Source organism: Oncorhynchus masou, chromosome 13 (assembly GCF_036934945.1).
Source record: "Oncorhynchus masou masou isolate Uvic2021 chromosome 13, UVic_Omas_1.1, whole genome shotgun sequence".
In the NCBI taxonomy this organism is placed as follows: domain Eukaryota; kingdom Metazoa; phylum Chordata; class Actinopteri; order Salmoniformes; family Salmonidae; genus Oncorhynchus; species Oncorhynchus masou.
Window position 1 is genome coordinate 89,333,737 of NC_088224.1, and position 27,008 is coordinate 89,360,744.

Consider the following 27,008-nt stretch of genomic DNA (forward strand, 5'->3'; position numbering starts at 1 on the left):
TTTGCCAAATGAAGGGCGAGGGAGAGCTTTGTGTGTGGAGTAAAGGTGGCCTAGGATATTTTTTCCTCTGGTTGCACATGGGACACGCTGGTTAAAATTTGGTAAACTGATTTTATTTTGTCTGCATGATAATGCCTGGCCACTAGGAGTGCCACTTCTGGGTGAGCATTTTCTTCTTTGTTTATGGCCTTTTAGAGTTGGTTGAGAGCGGTCTTAGTGCCAGCTTCGTTCTGTGGTGGTAAATAGATGGCTATGAATAATGTAGATGAGAACTCTCTTGGTAGATAGTGTGGTCTACAGCTTTTCATAAGGTACTCCACCTCAAGCGAGCAATACCTCGACACTTCTTTAATATTAGACATCACGCATCAGCTGTTACTGACAAATAGACACACACACCCCCACCCCTCACCTTAACAGACGGAGCTTCCCTGTTCTGCTGGTGCAGGAAAACCCCGTCAGCTCTATATTATCCAAATCGTCGTTCAGCCACGTCTCGGTGAAACATAAGATATTACTGTTTTTAATGTCCCGTTGGTAGGATAATCTTAATCGTAGGTCATCAATTTTATTTTCCAATGATTGCACGTTAGCAAGAAGAATGTATGGCAGTGGGAGTTTTACTCGCTTGCCTACGGAATGTCAGAAGGTAGACCGATCTGCGTTTCCTTTTCCTGCTTCTTTTCTTCAAGCAAATGAATCTGGGTCTGTTCCAGTTAAAGTAGTGTATCTTTCTCATCGGACTCGTTAAAGGAAAACATTTCTTCCAGTCCGTGGTGAGTAATCACTGTTCTGATGTCCAGAATTTGTTTTTTGTCATAAGAGACGGTAGCAGCAACCTTATGTACAAAATAAGTTTAAAAAAATGAGTTACATAAAACGCAAAAAAAACTAACAAAATAGCACAATTGGTTGGGAGAAGTAAAACGTCAGCCAGGTTCTTCATAGCCATCTTAATAGGACGCTACCCCTTTAAGCCAGAATAGTTGGTCAGTGGAAATAGGACAGAATAGACGGACAGGGAGAGGAGGAAAAAGAAAATGAGGTTACAGTGAAGGGGAGATGACATGGAGGAGAGATGACCGACTGGGGAAATCATGTGTCCATGGGGCTCAGAGAGAGGTTACTGGGATCTAGGCTATATTCACACACGTCATACTGGGACGACACATCAGCCTTGGAAGAAGACAACTTCTGTCACGCTGTGTGCTTGTGCGTGCACGTATTATGATTTGTATTAAAGGGTCAGTGCGTTCAAAAATGTGATTTCCTGTGTTTAAAAAAAATAAATATATATTCCACACTGAGGTTTGAATGAAACTGAGACATTTTGAAAAACATGATAATGCAATTTTAGTGTAAGAGCTGTTTGAAAAGACCCCCTGAAATTACAGCTTTTTTTTGGGGTTGGGTTTTTGGTTAGTAGACCAATAACAGAGTTTGTGCTCCTATCAGCTATTTACAGCTACTTTTCAGGTTACACATCCCTTACATTAGGATCATCCAATTAGGCCCCTCACTCAGATCACTCCAACACAGAAATTCAATTTAGCTTAGAAGCCAATTTAGTTTATTTTTTATCATTTTAATTGAAAACAGTTACAGTAAGGTAATTACTTCATTGTTACCCAGAAATCATTTGATATTGGGATTAAAAAAAAAATGGTGCATTGGTCCTTTTTAAAAAGCTGTGTAATATAATTTAGCAATGCAAGTCAATACTGTATTCTCTAGAGTGACATTGTATTACTTTTTGAGAATCTATATTTTTTTTACATCTCAAAATAGGACGCTACCCCTTTAAGACATACATTCCAAAATGATAGGGACCTGACTACATACAGCAGGCTTGCTAATACTAAGTCTAGGTGTCTTTGTGTTGCTATCTTTTAGCAGACTATTAACAGTAGCCAGCATATTGTTAGTATGTTCACTATTGAAGTTTTACTTTTGTAAATAACGTTCCCTATAAGAAATAAGCTTTGAGAGTAGATTGATGGGCGCTTCATTTTGCTTTGGACAGCTGGCGTGTGCTGTGTTAAGGCATCTAATCATGTACCACTCGAAGTTGTGACTTGCGGGAGCGTGGTGTGGTGCTTCAACGAACGACCAATCATCTGGCTTTAAGTACAGCGTGACTTTTCCGTTTGTTGTAGTCAGTGATAGACTGCGACATGGCAGTTAAACGTTGAACTGGAACGCAGAAATGCGCTGATAAGTTACTGGCCCGGTCAGAGAAGTCACTGACGAGATCCACTGGCCCAACACGTGTTTTTCCTGGCCCTGGGCCAGCTGGTCATCGTTAATATCCAACATACTCCCCCTCCTCCCTCTTTCTTTTTCTGGGCTCTGATTAAATGGCTTACAGTATATTATTGAAAGTAAGTATACACGCTGGAATAATCTGTATTAATATGTATATAATCTGTAATAATTAAATAATCTGTAATAATTAAATAATCTGTAATAACCTGTATTAATATGTATATCAGATGTAATAACCTGTATTAATAAGTGTTTGTATTCAATTGTGTATTCTTTAAAAACATTTTTTTTTTAAATTCATTTTAGTCGGTTACCACGGAAACAGGGCTCGGTGCTGTATTGTACAACGGGTATTATTCTACAGTGGCTCCGCTCCTCCCCGTGAGTGTTTTTTCCTCTCCTTCCTCTTCATCATCCTCCTCTCCCATCATTCTCTCTTTCTAAATCTCTCTCTCTCTCTCTCCCTGTCAGTCTGTTGTCCACCATCAGCCACCTGGTTTTGGATGAAATTCATGAGAGGAACCTTCACTCTGATGTTCTACTCATCATTGTTAAAGACCTGCTCCGAGTCCGACAGGACCTCAAGGTCATCCTCATGAGTGCCACGCTCAACGCTGAGAAGTTCTCCAAATATTTTAGTACGCAATGGCAAACAGTGGGGATTCAGTGTGTTTCTGTCGTAGCAGTGGGGATTCAGTGTGTTTCTGTCGTAGCAGTGGGGATTCAGTGTGTTTCTGTCGTAGCAGTGGGGATTCAGTGTGTTTCTGTCGTAGCAGTGGGGATTCAGTGTGTTTCTGTCGTAGCAGTGGGGATTCAGTGTGTTTCTGTCGTAGCAGTGGGGATTCAGTGTGTTTCTGTCGTAGCAGTGGGGATTCAGTGTGTTTCTGTCGTAGCAGTGGGGATTCAGTGTGTTTCTGTCGTAGCAGTATGTACAATGGAGTTTGGAAATTGGGAATGACCATTGAATAGAGTCAGTAAATTCCTCCCTCTGCCCCCTCCCTGTCTCTCTCCAGATAACTGTCCTATGATCCACATCCCGGGGATGACCTTCCCAGTGCAAGAGTTCCTACTGGAGGATGTGTTGGAGATGATTAGGTGAGTTCCTACTGGAGGATGTGTTGGAGATGATTAGGTGAGTTCCTACTGGAGGATGTGTTGGAGATGATTAGGTGAGTTCCTACTGGAGGATGTGTTGGAGATGATTAGGTGAGATCCTACTGGAGGATGTGTTGGAGATGATTAGGTGAGAACCTACTGGAGGATGTTTTGGAGATGATTAGGTGAGAACCTACTGGAGGATGTGTTGGAGAGGATTAGGTGAGAACCTACTGGAGGATGTGTTCGAGATGATTAGGTGAGAACTGGGCTGAACTTTGTGTTTGTGTGTGTCTGCCAGGTACCGTCCCCAGAAGAAGGAGCAGAGGCCCAGGTGGAAGAGAGGTTTCATGCAGGGTCAGAACTCCAGACCAGAGAAGGACCAGAAAGAGGCCGAGTACAAGGAGAGCTGGCCCTGCTACGCCCGCACACTACGAGACAAGTGAGTTACTGAGGGTGAGGGGAGCTGGCCCTGCTACGCCCACACAATACGAGACAAGTGAGTTACTGAGGGTGAGGGGGAGCTGGCCCTGCTAAGCCTGCACACTACGAGACAAGTGAGTTACTGAGGGGAGGGGGAGCTGGCCTTGCTACGCCCACACACTACGAGACAAGTGAGTTACTGAGGGTGAAGGGGAGCTGGCCCTGCTACGCCCACACACTACGAGACAAGTGAGTTACTGAGGGTGAAGGGGAGCTGGCTTTGCTACGCCCGCACACTACGAGACAAGTGAGTTACTGAGTGTGAGATGGAGCTGGCCCTGCTACGCCCACACACTACGAGACAAGTGAGTTACTGGGGGTGAGGGGGAGCTGGCTTTGCTACGCCCACACAAGACGGGACAAGTGAGTTACTGAGGGACATTGTCATAATGATTCTCCAGTTTCAATAAAGAGATTCGGTCTGACATGTCTAGCTGTCCTTTATATTACTCTGATTGAACAATGGTTGCTGAGAGGATTGTCAAAGCTGTCTAACAAATGAAAGAATCAATTTGATAATTATTGTTATTTAGTGTTCTGCGTCATTGCTGATAGCATTACTGTCTCAGTCTTTGATTGATTAGTCTGTATCTCTTCCTGTTTGTGTCTGTTCCTGTCTGTGATTGGGGACTCTGCGTGTCTGTCTCATTTTGATTGGCAGGTACTCTGACAGAACCATAGATGTGTTGGAGATGATGGACGATGATGATAAGATTGACCTTGAGCTCATCGTGCAGCTGATCAGGCATATCGTGCTGAGCCAGGAAGTGAGTTTTAACTATCTTGGTGTGGTGTAGTCTAACCGCTATGGTTTTTTGGGGGGACAAAACTTACTGATACATCTGCTAATATTCTGTTTTACAGCGGGGAAATGGAAATTGTAATTTTTCCACACTGAATTCTCATACATATTGCCATCCAAAAGAGCAATTGTCCAATAACTGCTTCAAGTGTTGATTTAATACATACAGTAGTGACCATAATGGCACATCATGAGAATGGCAGCAAGTGTTGATTTAATACATACAGTTGTGACCATAATGACACATCATGAGAATGGCAGCAAGTGTTGATTTAATACATACAGTAGTGACCATAATGACACATCATGAGAATGGCAGCAAGTGTTGATTTAATACATACAGTAGTGACCATAATGACACATCATGAGAATGGCAGCAAGTGTTGATTTTTAGTTGTGACCATAATACATCATGAGAACAAGTGTTGTTGTGACCATAATGACACATCATGAGAATGGCAGCAAGTGTTGATTTAATACATACAGTAGTGACCATAATGACACATCATGAGAATGGCAGCAAGTGTTGATTTAATGCATACAGTAGTGACCATAATGACACATCATGAGAATGGCAGCAAGTGTTGATTTAATAATGACACATCATGAGAATACAGTGTTGTGACCATAGTGACCATAATGACACATCATGAGAATGGCAGCAAGTGTTGATTTAATACATACAGTAGTGACCATAATGACACATCATGAGAATGGCAGCAAGTGTTGATTTAATACATACAAGTGGACACATCATGAGAATGGCAGCAAGTGTTGATTTAATACATACAGTAGTGACCATAATGACACATCATGAGAATGGCAGCAAGTGTTGATTTAATACATACAGTAGTGACCATAATGACACATCATGAGAATGGCAGCAAGTGTTGATTTAATACATACAGTAGTGACCATAATGACACATCATGAGAATGGCAGCAAGTGTTGATTTAATACATACAGTAGTGACCATAATGAATGGCACATCATGAGAATGGCAGCAAGTGTTGATTTAATACATACAGTTGTGACCATAATGACACATCATGAGAATGGCAGCAAGTGTTGATTTAATACATACAGTAGTGACCATAATGACACATCATGAGAATGGCAGCAAGTGTTGATTTAATACATACAGTTGTGACCATAATGACACATCATGAGAATGGCAGCAAGTGTTGATTTAATACATACAGTAGTGACCATAATGACACATCATGAGAATGGCAGCAAGTGTTGATTTAATACATACAGTAGTGACCATAATGACACATCATGAGAATGGCAGCAAGTGTTGATTTAATACATACAGTAGTGACCATAATGACACATCATGAGAATGGCAGCAATGACCATAATGACACATTGAGAAGCAAGTGTTGATTTAATAATAGTGACCATAATGCATACAGTAGTGACCATAAGCAGCAAGTGTTGATTTAATACATACAGTAGTGACCATAATGACACATCATGAGAATGGCAGCAAGTGTTGATTTAATACATACAGTAGTGACCATAATGACACATCATGAGAATGGCAGCAAGTGTTGCAAGTGTTCATGAGAATCAGCATACAGTAGTGACCATAATGACACATCATGAGAATGAGATTCATTTTTATTGAATATTAGTATCCGTGGAATTATCGGCCAATATAGTGTGAAAAGGGCTAATATTATTGGTGAAACGATATATATCGGTCGGGCTCTGGTGTGGAGTCCCACCAAACGGCTATTTTGGTGTTGATGGAGTGAAATGCATCATAAATCAGTGTAAAGTTCAATCAATAATTAACTCATATCTTTGTCCCATTGTGAATTTCCCCAAAAATCTGGCGTTTCCCACATGTAGGACCATTATCCAGGAGCAGTGTTTGACACATGGAGAAAAAGGGCTGTGTAGTTGAAACATGGAGAGGAGAGTTTCTCTATACAGTAATGCCTAGAGGTTTGGGGTTAGAGGTCCATATTAAATTCAGCAACCCTATGTCTGTCAGCTACCGTGACTCAGAAGGGAGCCAGCCGGCTCATTGACTGTAACATTGTCAGAGAACTGAGAGGAAAGCAGGAGATTGGCCATGACAGTGTTCTTAGTTGATGCTAGGGGCTGGCTGTCAGGGTTCTGACTGTGGTGATTGGTTAATTAAGTCATTTGCCTCTGTGATGGAGAGATTTGGCACTTCACCAAATATACAGCTTCATACTTTGACTAAAATGATGACTTATTGCCTTACATCGTTGTGCAACATAATGGGTAAACTCTGGCCATTGTCTTTCAGCTCGAAAAAGTGGATTTCTGCTGGTGTGGGAGTTTAAAGAAAACAACCCATTTACAATGACACCACATTCATGAAGTGTTGATTTCTTTAGTGGGAAAACAATGGTGCAAAGCTAAATAAATTATCTATTTTTCCATGTTTCATTTTAGTCTATATGTCCCATTTATAAATGTCCACCCTGTTATGCAGAATTATAGAAAAAATTAACCAACTTTTTTATTAACACAGCAGAAAAAGAAACGCCCCTTTATCAGGACCCTGTCTTTCAAAGATAATGATTTAAAATTAAAATAACTTCACAGATCTTCATTGTAAAGGGTTTAATTAACCTCACTCCACTAGGTGTGACGCAAGCTAAGTAGAGGAGTCACGAAAGTCAGAAATAGCAATAAAATGAAATAATTTTGATGATCTTCATCTGGTTGCACTCACAAGAGTCCCTGTTACACAATAAATGTTTGTTTTGTTCGATAAAGTCCCTCTTTATATCCAAAAACTCTGTTTTGTTTGACGCGTGTTGCTTAGTAATCCACTGGCTCAAAGGCAGCCACAACAGGCAGGCAAATACATCCTCATAGTAGCGGTAAAGTTTGTTGAAACATGTCAAACAATGTTTATAATTAATCCTCAGGTTGTCTATTGTCTAAATAGTTGATACTATTTCAACCGGACAATAGCATATTCAGTAGAAAGGACAAATAACAAACCACACACAATCGGTCACGCGCAAACCAGCTCTGGTTCATTCTACAGTCCACTGAGAAAATTCATTCTTTCTCATTTTTCAGAATACAAGCCTGAAACAATGTCTAAAGACTTTTGACATCTAGTGGAAGCCATAGGAACTGCAATCTGGGGCCTATCCCATTACATACTGTATAGGCAGGCAGTTGAAAACTACACACATCAAAAATATTCAACTTCCTGGATGGATTTTCCTCAGGTTTTCGCCTGCCATATCAGTTCTGTTATACTCACAGGCATTATTTTAACAGTTTTGGAAACTTTAGAGTGTTTTCTATCCAATACTAATTATATGCATATCCTAGCTTCTGGGCCTGAGAAACAGGCAATTTACTTTGGGTATCTCATTCATCAAAACTTCCTGAATTCTGCCCCCTAGAGCAATGAAGTTAAAGACTGTTTCCCATGCTTGTTCAATGAACCATAAACAATTAATGAACATGAACCTGTAGAACGGTTGTTTTAAGACACTAACAGCTTACAGACAGTAGGCAATTAAGGTCACAGTTATGAAAACTTAGGGCACTAAAGAGGCCTTTCTACTGACTCTGAAAAACACCAAAAGAAAGATGCCCAGGTTCCCTGCTCATCTGTGTGAACGTGCCTTAGGCATGCTGCAAGGAGGCATGAGGACTGCAGATGTGGCCAGCGCAATAAATTGCAATGTCCGTACTTTGAGACACCTAAGACAGCGCTACAGAGGGACAGCTGATCGTCCTCTCAGTGGCAGAACACGTGTAACAACACCCGCACAGGATCAGTACATCCGAACATCAGACCTGCAGGACAGGTACAGGATGGCAACAACTACAGCCCGAGTTACACCAGGAACGCACAATCCCTCCATCAGTGCTCAGACGGTCCCCGATAGGCTGAGAGAGGCTGGACTGAAGGCCTGTAGACCTGTTGTAAGGCAGGTCCTCACCAGACATCACTGGCAACAACGTCGCCTATGGGCACAAACCCACCGTCGCTGGACCAGACAGGACTGGCAAAAAGTGCTCTTCACTGACGAAAACGCGGTTTTGTCTCACCAGGGGTGATGGTCGGATTTGCGTTCATCGTCGAAGGAATGAGCATTACACCCAGGCCTGTACTCTGGAGTGGGATCGAGGTGGAGGGTCCGTCATGGTCTGGGGCGGTGTGTCACCGCATCATCGAACTGAGCTTGTTGTCATTGCAGGCAATCTCAACGATGTGCATTACAGGGAAGACATCCTCCTCCCTCATGTGGTACCCTTCCTGCAGGCTCATCCTGACATGACCCTCCAGCATGACAATGCCACCAGCCATACTGCTCGTTCTGTGCGTGAATTCCTGCAAGACAGGAATGTCAGTGTTCTGCCATGGCCAGTGAAGAGCCCGGACCTCAATCCCATTGAGCATGTCTGGAACCTGTTGGATCAGAGGGTAAGGGCTAGGACCATTCCCCCCAGAAATGTCTGGGAACTTGCTACTTTGGTGGAAGAGTGGGGTAACATCTCACAGCAAGAACTGGAAAATCTGGTGCAGTCCATGAGGAGGAGATGCACTGCAGTTCTTAATGCAGCTGGTGGCCACACCTGATACTGACTGTTACTTTTGACTTTGACCCCCCTTTGTTCAGGGACACATTATTCCATTTGTGTTAGTCACATGTCTGTGGAACTTGTTTAGTTTATGTCTCAGTTGTTGAATCTTGTTATGTTCATACAAATATTTACACACAACATTAAAATAACCGCTGTTGACAGTGCGAGGACGTTTATTATTTTGCTGAGTTTATATACACTACTGTTCAAAAGTTTGGGGTCACTTAGAAATGTCCTTGTTTTTCATGAAAACATACATGAAATGAGATGCAAAATGAATAGGAAATATAGTCGTTGACAAGGTTGTAAATAACGATTTTTTAAATTGAAATAATAATTGTGTCCTTTTTAAACTTAGCTTTTGTCAAGAATCCTCCATTTGCAGCAATTTCTGCCTTGTAGACCTTTGGCATTCTAGTTGTCAATTTGTTGAGGTAATCTGAAGAGAGTTTACCCCATGCTTCCTGAAGCACCTCCCACAAGTTGGATTGTCTTGATGGTCACTTCTTACGTACCATACGGTCAAGCTGCTCCCACAACAGCTCAACAGGGTTGAGATCCGGTGTCTAACCTGGCCACTCCATTATAGACAGAATACCAGCTAACTGCTTCTTCCCTAAATAGTTATTGTATAAATCTCCCACTGTACCACTACCAAAGCATCCCCAGACCATCACATTGCATCCACCATGATTGACAGATGGCGTCAAGCACTCCTCCAGCATATTTTCATTTTTCTGTGTCTCACGAGTGTTCTTCTTTGTGATCTGAACACCTCAAACTTAGATTTGTCTTTCAATAACACTTCCCCCCCCCCAATCTTCCTCGGTCCATTGTGTCCGTGTTATTTTGTCCATCTTAATCTTTTATTTTTAATTGGCCAGTCTGAGATATGGCTTTTTCTTTGCAAATCTGCCTAGAAGGCCAAGCATCCCGGGGCGCCTCTTCACTGACTCTGAGACTGGTGTCAGAGAAATCACTAACTGAAGTCACTTGCATCATAAATACAGTGCCTTGCGAAAGTATTCGGCCCTCTTGAACATAAAGATAAAAACATAAAGATAAAAAAAAATAATATAAAACTGTATTTTTTTGTGAAGAATCAACAATAAGTGGGACACAATCATTAAGTGGAACGACATTTATTGGATATTTCAAACTTTTTTAACAAATCAAAAACTGAAAAATTGGGCTTGCAAAATTATTCAGCCCCTTTACTTTCAGTGCAGCAAACTCTCTCCAGAAGTTCAGTGAGGATCTCTGAATGATCCAATGTTGACCTAAATGACTAATGATGATTAATATAATCCACCTATGTGTAATCAAGTCTCCGTATAAATGCACCTGCACTGTGATAGTCTCAGAGGTCCTTTAAAAGCGCAGAGAGCATCATGAAGAACAAGGAACACACCAGGCAGGTCCGAGATACTGTTGTGAAGAAGTTTAAAGCCGGATTTGGATACAAAAAGATTTCCCAAGCTTTGAACATCCCAAGGAGCACTGTGCAAGCGATAATATTGAAATGGAAGGAGTATCAGACCACTGCAAATCTACCAAGACCTGGCCGTCCCTCTAAACTTTCAGCTCATACAAGGAGAAGACTGATCAGAGATGCAGCCAAGAGGCCCATGATCACTCTGGATGAACTGCAGAGATCTACAGCTGAGGTGGGAGACTCTGTCCATAGGACAACAATCAGTCGTATATTGCACAAATCTGGCCTTTATGGAAGAGTGGCAAGAAGAAAGCCATTTCTTAAAGATATCCATAAAAAGTGTCATTTAAAGTTTGCCACAAGCCACCTGGGAGACACACCAAACATGTGGAAGAAGGTGCTCTGGTCAGATGAAACCAAAATTGAACTTTCTGGCAACAATGCAAAACGTTATGTTTGGCGTAAAAGCAACACAGCCCATCACCCTGAACACACCATACCCACTGTCAAACATGGTGGTGGCAGCATCATGGTTTGGGCCTGTTTTTCTTCAGCAGGGACAGGGAAGATGGTTAAAATTGATAGGAAGATGGATGGAGCCAAATACAGGACCATTCTGGAAGAAAACCTGATGGAGTCTGCAAAAGACCTGAGACTGGGACGGAGATTAGTCTTCCAACAAGACAATGATCCAAAACATAAAGCAAAATCTACAATGGAATGGTTCAAAAATAAACATATCCAGGTGTTAGAATGGCCAAGTCAAAGTCCAGACCTGAATCCAATCAAGAATCTGTGGAAAGAACTGAAAACTGCTGTTCACAAATGCTCTCCATCCAACCTCACTGAGCTCGAGCTGTTTTGCAAGGAGGAATGGGAAAAAATTTCAGTCTCTCGATGTGCAAAACTGATAGAGACATACCCCAAGCGACTTACAGCTGTAATCGCAGCAAAAGGTGGCGCTACAAAGTATTAACTTAAGGGGGCTGAATAATTTTGCACGCCCAATTTTTCAGTTTTTGATTTGTTAAAAAAGTTTGAAATATCCAATAAATGTCGTTCCACTTCATGATTGTGTCCCACTTGTTGTTCATTCTTCACAAAAAATACAGTTTTATATCTTTATGTTTGAAGCCTGAAATGTGGCAAAAGGTCGCAAAGTTCAAGGGGGCCGAATACTTTCGCAAGGCACTGTAAATGAATGTGAAAGTAGCACGTTTTGTCCACCAGGTGTTGCTGTTCTTGATTTATTTTATACATTTTTCTGGTCTGTTGTGTTTTATTATATGGATCACAACATTTTCTTTGCAACTTTGGGTAGACAACTAATAGCTTTTCCTCATTCAAATCTTGCGGTGGGATTGGTGTAGCGGTGGGATTGGTGTTGGGGTGGGATTGGTGTTGGGGTGGGATTGGTGTTGGGGTGGGATTGGGGGTGGGATTGGTGTTGGGGTGGGATTGGTGTTGCGGTGGGATTGGTGTTGGGGTGGGATTGGTGTTGGGGTGGGATTGGTGTTGCGGTGGGATTGGTGTTGCGGTGGGATTGGTGTAGCGGTGGGATTGGTGTAGCGGTGGGATTGGTGTAGCGGTGGGATTGGTGTGGGATTGGTGTGGGATTGGTGTAGCGGTGGGATTGGTGTTGCGGTGGGATTGGTGTGGGATTGGTGTAGCTGTGGGATTGGTGTTGCGGTGGGATTGGTGTAGCGGTGGGATTGGTGTAGCGGTGGGATTGGTGTAGCGGTGGGATTGGTGTAGCGGTGGGATTGGTAGTTTTTTACCATTGTTGGGAAGAATTATGATCCAAATCCGATGTTAGATACTATATTTATTAATGATTATATGAATCCTGTAAATTTAAAATGGCCAATTTCGCAATCAAATTAAACGTGATCTAATGAAATGTCAACAGAATGTTTCATGGAATTCTAATCTGTTTCTCACGACAGAAACGTATCTGAACAATCTGAGATGGTGGGTGTCACAGCTTGCTGAAATGACAAGGACTGACCCCCTCAATCCTCTCCAGTCAGCTCAGCTATCAGATTCTGTTCATGAATGGCAAAAGTCCTCTTCGTAAATCATAATAATGGACTACTTTTCATGAATTCAACAGGATTGTAATGACATCGCCCCCAACCCTGATGCTAACACGACCACCCAAGATGAAAACCAACTAAGCTAACTACCTAAGTACGGTACACTTTTAGGCTGTGTTTACACAGGCAGCCCTATTCTGATTTTATGCCCAATTGTTGTCTGATCGAATTGGTCAAAAGACCAATTAGTGGAAAAATATCAGAATTGCACTGCCTGTGTAAACAAAGGCTTAGACCACCATTGAAGCTAAACTAATGCTAACACGGCCACTATTCTCCTCTGAACCTCATTAAGCAGGTTAGTGTGGATTGTGGTTAGCTCGGTTTTGTCTCTGGGTTTTTAGGTGTGACTTTCTGTTCCCTTTTGAGTAAATTAGGCTTTTATTTATTCATTCCAAATCCACAAAACAGGCCCTTATTTTGTGTAATGACTTAATTTGACTGTGGGCAGAGAGAGGCTGGCTTGGCTTAGATGACAGAAAGTGGGAATGTTTATCAAAATTGTAGAATTCAGGTTCCTGTTGGTTTGTTTCTGCCTGTAATGGAAAAGCTTTGATATGTATGTTGCCAGAGGGTGTCCTGATGTGTGGGCGTGTCATGATGTGTGGGCGTGTCATGATGTGTGGGCGTGTCCTGATGTGTGGGCGTGTCCTGATGTGTGGGCGTGTCCTGATGTGTGATGTGTCCTGATGTGTGGGGGCGTGTCCTGATGTGTGATGTGTCCTGATGTGTGGGCGTGTCCTGATGTGTGGGCGTGTCCTGATGTGTGGGGGCGTGTCCGATGTGTGGGGGCGTGTCCTGATGTGGGCGTGTCCTGATGTGTGATGTGTCCTGATGTGTGATGTGTCCTGATGTGTGGGGCGTGTCCTGATGTGTGGGCGTGTCCTGATGTGTGGGCGTGTCCTGATGTGTGGGCGTGTCCTGATGTGTGGGCGTGTCCTGATGTGTGGGCGTGTCCTGATGTGTGATGTGTCTTGATGCGTGATGTGTCCTGATGTGTGGGCGTGTCCTGATGTGTGGGCGTGTCCTGATGTGTGGCGTGTCCTGATGTGTGATGTGTCCTGATGTGTGATGTGTCCTGATGTGTGTCCTGATGTGGGCGTGTCCTGATGTGTGGGCGTGTCCTGATGTGTGGGCGTGTCCTGATGTGTGATGTGTCCTGATGTGTGATGTGTCCTGATGTGTGATGTGTCCTGATGTGTGGGCGTGTCCTGATGTGTGGGCGTGTCCTGATGTGTGGGCGTGTCCTGATGTGTGGGTGTGTCCTGATGTGTGTTCCAGGAAGGAGCCATCTTGGTGTTCCTGCCAGGTTGGGACAACATCAGTGGCCTCAATGACCTCCTCATGGCTCAGCAGATGTTCAAATCAGGTACGTGTGTGTGTATACCTTACCTACCTACCTACCTACCTACCTACCTACCTACCTACCTACCTACCTTATCTACCTACCTTATCCTACCTACCTACCTACCTACCTTCCTTATCTACCTACCTACCTACCTTATCTACCTAACTTATCTACCTACCTACCTTACCTACCTACCTACCTACCTACCTGCCTTATCTACCTACCTACCTACCTTATCTACCTACCTTATCCTACCTACCTACCTACCTTATCTACCTACCTACCTACCTACCTACCTACCTACCTCCCTACCTTATCATACCTGCCTACCTTATCTACCTACCTACCTACCTTATCTATCTACCTACCTACCTTATCATAGCTGCCTACATTATCCTACCTTATCTACCTACCTACCTTATCTACCTACCTACCTTATCTATCTATCTATCTATCTACCTACCTACCTTATCTACCTACCTACCTACCTACCTACCTACCTACCTACCTACCTACCTACCTACCTACCTACCTACCTACCTACCTACCTACCTACCTACCTATCCTACCTACCTATCTACCTACCTACCTACCTACCTACCTACCTACCTTATCTACCTTATCTACCTACCTACTACCTACCTACCTACCTACCTACCTACCTACCTACCTACCTACCTACCTACCTACCTACCTACCTACCTACCTACCTACCTACCTACCTACCTTACCTACCTTATCTACCTACCTACCTTATGTACTTACCTACCTTATGTACCTATCTATCTTCCTTCCTGTATACACACACTCTGTGTCTGACCTTGTGTTTCAGATGGGTTTGTGATCATTCCTCTGCACTCCCTGATGCCTACTGTCACCCAGACCTCGGTGAGCACTGACTCAGAAACTCTCCTTTCACCCACAACAGAACATGAATAACTCGGTGAGTGATGCTGTCTGTTCTGACTGGTCTCCCTCTTCAGGTGTTCAAAAGGCCCCCTCCAGGAGTCAGGAAGATTGTCATTGCCACCAATATCGCTGAGACCAGGTAGGTTGATATTTGTGTATTTTTGTTAGTGTATCAGCCTTGGGTCTTTTCCCAACCCCATACAGTGTGTGTGTGTGTCTACACTTTTTCTGTTCAGAAACTTCCTACTATTATCACAGATTTTTTATATATATATATATGACGATCAAATCAAAATATATTTTATATTTGAGATTCTTCAAAGTAGCCACCCTTTGCCTTGATGACAGCTTTGCACACTCTTGGCATTCTCTCAACCAGCTTCATGAGGTAGTCACCTACATCAAACCAGCTAAGCATCAGTATAGAGACAAAGTAGAGTCGCAATTCAACGGCTCAGACACGAGACGTATGTGGCAGGGTCTATAGTCAATCACGGATTACAAAAAGAAAACCAGGCCCGTTGCGGACACCGATGTCTTGCTCCCAGACCAACTAAATAACTTCTTTGCTCGCTTTGAGGACAATACAGTGCCACTCATGCGGCCCGCTACCAAAACCTGCGGGCTCTCCTTCACCGCAGCCAATGTGCAACTCTCGCAAGGCTGCTGGCTCAGATGGCATCCCTAGTCGTGTCCTCCATGCATGCGCAGACCAGCTGGCTGGTGTGTTTACGGACATATTCAATCAATCCCTATCTCAGTCTGCTGTTCCCACATGATCCTAGGGGGCCACAATTGTTCCTGTTCCCAAGAAAGCTAAGGTAACTGAGCTAAATGACTATCGCCCCATAGCACTCACTTCTGTCATCATGAAGTGCTTTGAGAGACTAGTCAAGGACCATATCACCTCCACACTACCTGACACCCTAGACCCACTCCAATTTGCTTACCGCCCCAATAGGTCCACAGACGACGCAATCACAACCACACTGCACACTGCCCTAACCCATCTGGACAAGAGGAATATCTATGTGAGAATGCTGTTCATCGACGACAGCTCAGCATTTAACACCATAGTACCCTCCAAACTCGTCATTAAGCTCGAGACCCTGGGTCTCAACCCCGTCCTGTGCCCTGGGTCCTGGACTTTTTGACGGGCCGCCCCCAGGTGGTGAGAGTAGGAAACATCTCCACCCCGCTGATCCTCAACACTGGGGCCCCACAAGGGTGCGTTCTCAGCCCTCTCCTGTACTCCCTGTTCACCCATGACTGCGTGGCCACGCACGCCTCCAACTCAATCATCAAGTTTGCAGACGACACTACAGTGGTAGGCTTGATTACCAACAACGACGAGACGGCCTACAGGGAGGAGGTGAGGGCCCTCAGAGTGTGGTGTCAGGAAAATAACCTCACACTCAACGTCAACAAAACTAAGGAGATGATCGTGGACTTCAGGAAACAGCAGAGGGAGCACCCCCCTATCCACATCGACGGGACAGTAGTGGAGAGGGTAGAGAGTTTTAAGTTCATTGGCGTACACATCACGGATAAACTGAATTGGTCCACCCACACAGACAGCGTGGTGAAGAAGGCGCAACATTGCCTCTCCAACCTCAGGAGGCTGAAGAAATTTGGCTTGTCACCAAAAACACTCACAAACTTTTACAGATGCACAATTGAGAGCATCCTGTCGGGCTGTATGACCGCCTGGTACAGAAACTGCTCCGCCCACACCCGTAAGGTAGTGAGGTCTGCACAATGCATCACCGGGGGCAAACTACCTGCCCTCCAGGACACCTACAGCACCCGATGTCACAGGAAGGCCAAAAAAATCATCAAGGACAATAACCACACGAGCCACTGCCTGTTCACCCTGAGGTCAGTACATCGAAGCTGGAACCGAGAGACTGAAAAACAGACATCACTAACATTGAGACAGAATCTCAAGAATCTCAAGGCCATCAGACTGTTAAACAGACATCACTAACATTGAGTGGCTGCTGCCAACATTCTAACTCCAGCCACTTTAATAATTACAAATTGGATGTAATGTATCACTAGTCACTTTAAAAATGTCACTTTATATAATGTTTACATACCCTACATTACTCATCTCATATGTATATACTGTACTCTATACCATCTACTGCATCTTGTCTATGCTGTTCGGCCGTCGCTCATCCATATATTTATGTGTACATATTCTTATTCATTCCTTTACACTTGTGTGTGTGTTTAAGGTAGTTGTTGTGAAATTGTTAGATTACTTGTTAGATATTACTGCAAGGTTGGAACTAGAAACACAAGCATTTCACTACACTCACATTAACAACTGCTAACCATGTGGATGTGACCAATAACATTTGATTTGAGTTCAATTAACAGGTGTGCCTCGTTAAAAGTTAATTTGTGGAATTTCTTTCCTTCTTAATGCGTTTGAGCCAATCAGTTGTGTTGTGACAAGGTAGGGTTGGTATACAGAATATAGCCCTATTTGGCAATAGACCAAGTCCATATTATGGCAAGAACAGCTCAAATAAGCAAAGAGAAACGACATTCCATCATTACTTTAAGACATAAAAGTCAGTCAATGGGTGAATCAATGTTGTTTCCACGTCATTCCAATAAAACGAAGTTGAACCAACGTGGAATAGATGTTGAATTGACGTGCCCAGTGTAAAGTTGCCTTTCGGCCTACGGAATTGTATTGCCAAATGATGACCGTTTTATCACACATTTTAAATGGTTTACTCAAGTAGGGGAGTATATGTATGTTCCAACAAAGAGCTGCAGTTTTGAAATAATTGCATCCCGTCTATTTCACACATTGGCACGAGCAGTTCACAAAGTAGCCAATCGAGTTGTTGAGCCTTGGCTATAACCCCCTAAACATAGACCGGTTCCACAATGAAAATATGCCAAAACATTAGTTTGATAAAATCAAAGAGCATGTTTTCATCAGAACCATTGAACATAGACTTACTCACCAAACTAATGTTGTGACCGGAATCCATGCAGTGTTCAATGTGTTAAACACATTTAGAATATTCCAAAGAACAAGGAGAAAAAAAAACAAATTATATATCGAAAAGAGCACCGATATTGGTTTGTAACCCAGATTTCTTTTTAAATTCATTTCAACTGTCCAAATTGAGACCGGTTTCAAATTATCTTCGTGAACAACTGTTTCAAGATGTGAAATGTGCATCAATTCGCACTGGCAGCTGAATTTTTTTATTTGGAAAAAATATTCTGTTTTATTACATCCTCTTTTTTTTTACTATTAAAATAGCTGTCTTGACTGTGATAAGGGCTCGCAAAATAACAGTAGTTTGTCCTCTAAATGAACAAAACAAGGCTATACCATTACACAGCCATGGGCTTCTACAAGCACCACTGCTGAGGTTACTGCCCTGTAAGAAAGATTTGGTTTCACAATATAATATAACCAGTTGATGTAATGGTTTCAATAAATTCATCTGAAATGGCCCTTTTTTATATAGAATATAACAGTATGAATATATAGTATATGGGGCTATTTATGATTTGTTATCTGTAATGCTAATTATAAATTAGGCATTGTTGTGCACAGTTGGTGTATAGATAAATGCACTCATTTATTTCCAGTACGGGCCTTGTGTTCTAAATATATATATTTTCATTTGAGTGCTTAAATGAGAACTCAGGAAAACAGTCAAAACATTTCAAATGCTCATCCCGAACCAGGGCAACAGCCTGTTTTAATAAATTCACTTTTAATGAATTCAGGAACCGACTGAACAGACGAGACAAACTTCACTGACCTCACTACTGCTGCTCTCTGAACAGTAGGATACAGGCAGACACCGTATTTATTTATACATGTGTTTCAAAGAGTTAGAGAGGCAGCAAACGAGTGTGTATTCGTGGAGTTTTGATTTCCTTTTCAAAGTGTAGACTCATCAGTGTCATCAGGCTGCCTTGGCTGTCTTAATAAAGTCCCCTCTCTCTCTCTGTCCTCTCTCCTCTCTCTCAGTATTACCATAGATGATGTGGTGTTTGTGATAGATGGGGGAAAGATTAAGGAGACTCACTTCGACACTCAGAACAACATCAGCACTATGACTGCAGAGTGGGTCAGCCTGGCCAATGCCAAACAGAGAAGAGGACGCGCTGGCAGGTCAGTCTGGGTGTCTCTCTCCCCCTCTTCTTAGTCTTCGCTCCCTCTCTTCTTAGTCTCTCTCCCCCTCTTCTTAGTCTTCGCTCCCTCTCTTCTTAGTCTCTCTCCCCCTCTTCTTAGTCTCTCTCTCCCTCTCTTCTTAGTCTCTCTCTCCCTCTCTTCTTAGTCTCTCTCCCCCTCTTCTTAGTCTTCGCTCCCTCTCTTCTTAGTCTCTCTCCCTCTCTTCTTAGTCTCTCTCCCTCTCTTCTTAGTCTCTCTCCCTCTCTTCTTAGTCTCTCTCTCCCCCTCTTCTTAGTCTCTCTCTCCCTCTCTTCTTAGTCTCTCTCCCTCTCTTCTTAGTCTCTCTCCCCCTCTTCTTAGTCTCTCTCTCCCTCTCTTCTTAGTCTCTCTCTCCCTCTCTTCTTAGTCTCGCTCCCGCTCTTCTTAGTCTCGCTCCCTCTCTCCCTCGTCTCGCTCCCTCTCTCACCCCTCTGCCTCTCCTATATTTGTCCCTAAATTTGTTTCTGTGTTGATGAGTGCAACTCTGCCTGTCTACTCCGTACGGGTCCTACAAGGGCAATACTAACCGTGTGTATTCAGTGAGCCAGGACACAGTTAGTGCTCCACTAGTCTGGTCTAGTTGTGGCAGCTACAGTGTGTATTCAGACTGAGCCAGGACACAGTTAGTCTCCACTAGTCTGGCAGCTACAGTGTGTATTCTTAGTCTGTGCTCCCGCTACAGTGTCTTGCTCCAGACACAGTTTCTTAGTCTGGTCCCTCTCACAGTCTCATTGCTCAGGACACAGTTAGTCTCTCTCCCTCTGGTCTAAATGTGGCAGCTACAGTGTGCATTCAGGCTTAGCCAGGACACAGTTAGTGCTCCACTAGTCTGGTCTAGTCTCGTGGCAGCTACAGTGTCCCGCTCATTCAGTCTTAGCCAGGACACAGTTAGTGCTCCACTAGTCTGGTCCTATATGTGGCAGCTACAGTGTGTATTCAGACTGAGCCAGGACACAGTTAGTGCTCCACTAGTCTGGTCTAGTTGTGGCAGCTACAGTGTGTATTCAGTGAGCCAGGACACAGTTAGTGCTCCACTAGTCTGGTCTAGTTGTGGCAGCTACAGTGTGTATTCAGACTGAGCCAGGACACAGTTAGTGCTCCACTAGTTTGGTCTAGATGTGGCAGCTACAGTGTGTATTCAGTGAGCCAGGACACAGTTAGTGCTCCACTAGTTTGGTCTAGTTGTGGCAGCTACAGTGTGCATTCAGGCTTAGCCAGGACACAGTTAGTGCTCCACTAGTCTGGTCTAGATGTGGCAGTTACAGTGTGTATTCAGACTGAGCCAGGACACAGTTAGTGCTCCACTAGTCTGGTCTAGTTGTGGCAGCTACAGTGTGTATTCAGTCTGAGCCAGGACACAGTTAGTGCTCTACTAGTCTGGTCTAGTTGTGGCAGCTACAGTGTGTATTCAGAGTGAGCCAGGGCACAGTTGGTGCTCCACTAGTCTGGTCTAGTTGTGGCAGCTACAGTGTGTATTCAGTCTGAGCCAGGACACAGTTAGTGCTCCACTAGTTTGGTCTAGTTGTGGCAGCTACAGTGTGTATTCAGACTGAGCCAGGACACAGTTAGTGCTCCACTAGTTTGGTCTAGTTGTGGCAGCTACAGTGTGTATTCAGACTGAGCCAGGACACAGTTAGTGCTCCACTAGTCTGGTCTAGATGTGGCAGCTACAGTGTGTATTCAGACTGAGCCAGGACACAGTTAGTGCTCCACTAGTCTGGTCTAGATGTGGCAGCTACAGTGTGTATTCAGACTGAGCCAGGACACAGTTAGTGCTCCACTAGTCTGGTCTAGTTGTGGCAGCTACAGTGTGTATTCAGTCTGAGCCAGGACACAGTTAGTGCTCCACTAGTCTGGTCTAGTTGTGGCAGCTACAGTGTGTATTCAGACTGAGCCAGGACACAGTTAGTGCTCCACTAGTCTGGTCTAGATGTGGCAGCTACAGTGTGTATTCAGACTGAGCCAGGACACAGTTAGTGCTCCACTAGTCTGGTCTAGATGTGGCAGCTACAGTGTGTATTCAGACTGAGCCAGGACACAGTTAGTGCTCCACTAGTCTGGTCTAGATGTGGCAGCTACAGTGTGTATTCAGACTGAGCCAGGACACAGTTATTGCTCCACTAGTTTGGTCTAGTTGTGGCAGCTACAGTGTGTATTCAGTCTGAGCCAGGACACAGTTAGTGCTCCACTAGTCTGGTCTAGTTGTGGCAGCTACAGTGTGTATTCAGACTGAGCCAGGACACAGTTAGTGCTCCACTAGTCTGGTCTAGTTGTGGCAGCTACAGTGTGCATTCAGACTGAGCCAGGACACAGTTAGTGCTCCACTAGTCTGGTCTAGATGTGGCAGCTACAGTGTGCATTCAGTCTGAGCCAGGACACAGTTAGTGCTCCACTAGTCTGGTCTAGTTGTGGCAGCTACAGTGTGCATTCAGACTTAGCCAGGACACAGTTAGTGCTCCACTAGTCTGGTCTAGATGTGGCAGCTACAGTGTGTATTCAGACTTAGCCAGGACACAGTTAGTGCTCCACTAGTCTGGTCTAGTTGTGGCAGCTACAGTGTGTATTCAGACTGAGCCAGGACACAGTTAGTGCTCCACTAGTCTGGTCTAGATGTGGCAGTTACAGTGTGTATTCAGACTGAGCCAGGACACAGTTAGTGCTCCACTAGTCTGGTCTAGATGTGGCAGCTGAAGTGTGAGTCTGCTCAATGCCACTAACACTTTAATACAATTCTCTGTCATAAGGGCTTCATAACACTGTCAGAATAATCACATGAGCTCATTGTGTGTGTGTGTGTGTGTGTTTACGCACGCTGGCAGGGTGTGTCCAGGGAAGTGTTACCACCTGTATAATGGCCTGAGGGCCAGTCTTCTGGATGCCTACCAGCTACCTGAGATCATGCGCACACCACTGGAGGAACTGTGTCTACAGATCAAGGTAATGTGTGGATCTCTGGTGTGACGGTCAAATACACAATTAATTGTCACATGCTTGGTAAACAACAGCTGTAGACTTAACAGTGAAATGCTTTCTGGTCTTTTTCCATCAATGCAGAGTTAAAGATACAGATAGAAATAGTAACAAGGAATAAATAGCCAAATAAATTACAATAGTAAAGATAACATGGCTTATATACAGGAAGTAGAAAATAACATTGGCTATATACAGGAAGTAGAAAATAACATTGGCTATATACAGGAAGTAGAAAATAACATTGGCTATATACAGGAAGTAGAAAATAACATTGGCTATATACAGGAAGTAGAAAATAACATGGCTTATATACAGGAAGTAGAAAATAACATGGCTATATAACAGGAAGAAAATAACATGGCTTATATAGAAGTAGAAAATAACATGGCTATATACAGGAAGTAGAAAATAACATGGCTATATACAGGAAGTAGAAAATATATACAGGAAGTAGAAAATAACATGGCTATATACAGGAAGTAGAAAATAAACATATACAGGAAGTAGAAAATAACATGGCTATATACAGGAAGTAGAAAATAACATTGGCTATATACAGGAAGTAGAAAATAACATTGGCTATATACAGGAAGTAGAAAATAACATTGGCTATATACAGGAAGTAGAAAATAACATTGGCTATATACTTATACACCATGCAAAGTGTAATTGAAAACTTCACCATGCTCAAAGGGATTTTCAATGTCTGCTTTTTTATTTTATTTTCCACCCATCTACCAATAGGTGCCTTTCTTTACGAGGCGTTGAAAAACCTCTCTGGTCTTTGTTGTTGAATCCGTGTTTGAAATTCACTGCTCAACTGATGGGACCTTACAGATAATTGTTTGTGTGGGGTACAGAGATGAGGTAGTCATTCAAAAATCATGATAAACACTATTATTTTACACAGTTTTGCAACTTTTGTGACTTGTTAACATGTTTACTCCTGAGCTTATTTAGGCCATAATAAAGGGGTTACGGTAATGTTTTAAAATATAACATTTTGAAATGTCTTTCATCAAAGTTAAACATTTCAGATTTTCAATTTTAATACATTTGTACAAGTGATTTGGCAAAGGCAGGGTGAGGGAGGGCCTTTGTATGCTCTTTCTGTGTGTGGAGTAAAGGTGGTCGAGAGTTTTCTCACCATTTTCCTTGCATTAAAATCAGCGACCATGAGAAACGCCGCCCCTGAGTACGCGCTTTCTTCTTTGCTTATGGCACTATACAGTTCATCGAGTGCGGTCTTTGTGCCAGCAAAGGTTTGTGGTGGTGAATAGACAGCCACGAAAAATATAGATAAACTCTCTTGGTAAATGTTATAGTCTGCAGCCTGTCATGAGCTATTCTAACTCAGACGAGCAAAAAACTTGAGACTTTCTTAAAATTAGAGACACTCCCTTCGTCGACACGCCTGCCGCCCGGTCTTGACGATGCTTAGAAAAACCAGAGAGACGTATAACATCCATGTCCTTGTTCGGCCACAACTCTGAGAAACAGGATATTAACGTTCTTCAGGTCCCGTTGATAGGATGGTCTCGAACAGAGCTCATCCCGTTTATTCTCCAGTGCCTGTTTGTCAATATAACAGATGGTAATGGTGGTCTGTTTGCTCGTTGAAGTACACATTTCCATCCATATCAAGAAGAGGTCAACCGATTTATGATTTTTCAAGGCCGATACCGATTAATCGGATGATTCAAAAAAAAAATGTTTTAAATGTTTTTTAAAAATGTATTTGTACTAATAATTAATTACAACAATACTGAATGAACACTTATTTTAACCTAATATAATACATCAATACAAATCTATTTAGCCTCAAATAAATAATGAAACATGTTCAATTTGGTTTAAATAATGCAAAAACAAAGTGTTGGACAAGAAATTAAAAGTGCAATATTTGCCATGTAAAAAAGCTAACGTTTCAGTTCCTTCCTGAGAACATATGAAAGCTGGTGGTTCCTTTTTAACATGAGGCTTCAATATTCCCAGGTAATACGTTGTAGTTAATATAGTATTCATAGGACTATTTCTCTCTATACCATTTGTATTTCATTGACCTTTGACTATTGGATGTTCTTATAGGCACTTTAGTATTGCCAGTGTAACAGTATAGCTTCCGTCCATCTCCTCGCCCCTACCTGGGCTCGAACCAGGAACACATCGACAACAGCCACCCTCGAAGCATCGTTACCCATCGCTCCACAAAATCTGCGTCCCTTCCAGAGCAAGGGGAACAACTACTCCAAGTCTCCGAGCGAGTGACGTTTGAAACGCTATTAGCGTTCACCCCGCTAACTAGCTAGCCATTTCACATCGGTTACACTAGCCTAATCTTGGGAGTTGATAGGCTTGAAGTCATAAACGGCTCAATGCTTGAAGCACAGCGAAGAGCTGCTGGCAAAACGCACAAAAGTGCTGTTTGAATGAATGCTTACGAGCCTGCTGCTGCCGACCACCGCTCATCATAGACTTAATTATAACATAATAACACACAGAAATACGAGCCTTTGGTCATTTAATATGGTTGAATCCGGAAACGAACATTTTGAAGACAGGACGTTTGTTATTTCAGTGAAATATGGAACCGTTCTGTATTTTATCTAACGGATGGCATCCCGAAGTCTAAATATTGCTGTTACATTGCACAACCGTCAATGTTATGTCATAATTACGTAAAATTCTGGCAAATTAGTTCGCAACGAGCCAGGTGGCCCAAACTGTTGCATATACACCGACTCTGCGTGCAACGAACGCAAGAGAAGTGACACAATTTCACCTGGTTAATATTGCCTGTTAACCTGGATTTCTTTTAGCTAAATATGCAGGTTTAAAAATCTATACTTCTGTGTGTTGATTTGAAGAAAGGCATTGGTGTTTATGGTTAGGTACAGTCGTGCAGCGGTTGTGCTTTTTTCGCAAACACGCTTTTGTTAAATCCTCCCCCTGCGTTGCATCGATTATATGCAACGCAGGACACGCTAGATAAACTAGTAATATCATCAACCATGTGTAGTTAACTAGTGATTATGATTGATTGTTTTTTTATAAGATACGTTTAATGCTTGCTAGCAACTTACCTTGGCTTACTGCATTCACGTAACAGGCAGGCTCCTCGTGGAGTGCAATGAGAGGCAGGTGGTTAGAGCGTTGGACTAGTTAACTGTAAGGTTGCAAGATAGGTTCCCCGAGCTGACAAGGTAAAAATCTGTCGTTCTGCCCCTGAACAAGGCAGTTAACCCACTGTTCCTAGGCCGTCATTGTAAATTTGAACGTGTTCTTAACTGACTTGTCTAATTAAATAAAGATTAAATCATGGTATGAAAAAATGTAGTCATTAACTGAACAAGTTCCACAGACATGTGACTAACAGAAATGGAATAATGGGTCCCTGAACAAAGGGGGGGTCAAAATCAAAAGTAACATTCAGTATCTGGTGTGGCGACCAGCTGCAATAAGTTCTGCAGTGCATCTCCTCATGGAATGCACCAGATTTGCCAGTTATTGCTCTGAGATGTTACCCCACTCTTCCACCAAGGCACCTGCAAGTTTCTGGACATTTCCGGGGGGAATGGCCCAAGCCCTCACCCTCTGATCCAACAGATGAGCAGGGACCCTGGGCATCTTTCTCTTTGAGTCAGTGGAAAGGCCTCTTTAATGTCCCTACGTTTTCATAATTGCCTACCGTCTGCCAACTGTTAGCGTCTTAACGACCGTTCCACAGATGCATGTTCATTATTAGTTTATGTTTCACTGAACAAGCAATGAAGAAGATCTGTGAATTTTTCTGGGATTTTTGTACGACTTATCTTTGAGAGACAGGGTCCTGAAAAGGGAATGTTTCTTTTTTGACGAGTTTAGTAGTTTAAAGGAGAATAATAAACAAAGGTGGTGCACATTGGTGTTATAAACTGTGGTGCACATTGGTGTTATAAACTGTGGTGCACATTGGTGTTATAAACTGTGGTGCACATTGGTGTTATAAACGGTGGTGCACATTGGTGTTATAAACTGTGGTGCGTGTTATAAACTGGTGCACATTGGTGTTATAAACGGTGGTGCGTGTTATAAACTGTGGTGCACATTGGTGTTATAAACGGTGGTGCACATTGGTGTTATAAACGGTGGTGCACATTGGTGTTATAAACGGTGGTGCACATTGGTGTTATAAACATCGTTCTATTTATTGTTATCTCGTCAATTCATGAAATGTATTGCTATATGGATAATTGTCCTTATTGCCCAGTTCTAACACACACACACACACACTAATGTACTGGATCTAAAGGGAACAGTAACATCGTACAGCCTTGCTGAATCTGCTAGTGAGGAGTTGACTCACTGCTCTCTGTGTCCAGATGGATTTCCTGGTCTAACGTTTAGACAGGTCTCTTTCCCATTTGTTTCTGATCAAGTCAAGCCGTTGACCCTTCCCTAAGTAGTTTTTAATGTAGTTTGTCTAACTCTCTCTCCCCACTCCTTCTAGATCCTCAAGCTGGGTCCAATAGCAGAGTTCCTGAGGAAAGCTCTGGACCCTCCCACAGAGGAGGCTGTCACTCTGGCCATCACACACCTGATGGACCTCAATGCTCTGGACCGCTCAGAGGCTCTGACCCCGTTAGGGTTCCACCTGGCCAGGCTGCCTGTAGAGCCTCACATCGGGAAGCTGATCCTGTTTGGAGCTCTGCTGGGCTGTTTGGACCCTGTCCTCACTATCGCTGCCTCTCTCAGCTTCAAGGACCCCTTCTTCATACCAATGGTAATCATACGCGTGATCGCAGGCGCACACACTCACATAC

General features: G+C 43.2%; 1 protein-coding gene across 1 annotated transcript in view; it reads left to right on the top strand.

Annotated features, from left to right (window-relative positions):
- dhx36 (DEAH (Asp-Glu-Ala-His) box polypeptide 36) overlaps positions 1-27,008 on the top strand; it is a 71,062-nt gene that overhangs the window by 22,145 nt on the left and 21,909 nt on the right. Inside the window, exons 8-18 of the mRNA XM_064985359.1 lie at positions 2,572-2,646; positions 2,737-2,903; positions 3,279-3,360; positions 3,662-3,802; positions 4,505-4,610; positions 14,060-14,147; positions 14,959-15,014; positions 15,110-15,174; positions 19,051-19,194; positions 22,053-22,170; positions 26,696-26,968. Coding sequence (XP_064841431.1) covers positions 2,572-2,646; positions 2,737-2,903; positions 3,279-3,360; positions 3,662-3,802; positions 4,505-4,610; positions 14,060-14,147; positions 14,959-15,014; positions 15,110-15,174; positions 19,051-19,194; positions 22,053-22,170; positions 26,696-26,968 — 1,315 coding nt within the window. The remainder of the gene's footprint in view (positions 1-2,571; positions 2,647-2,736; positions 2,904-3,278; positions 3,361-3,661; positions 3,803-4,504; positions 4,611-14,059; positions 14,148-14,958; positions 15,015-15,109; positions 15,175-19,050; positions 19,195-22,052; positions 22,171-26,695; positions 26,969-27,008) is intronic.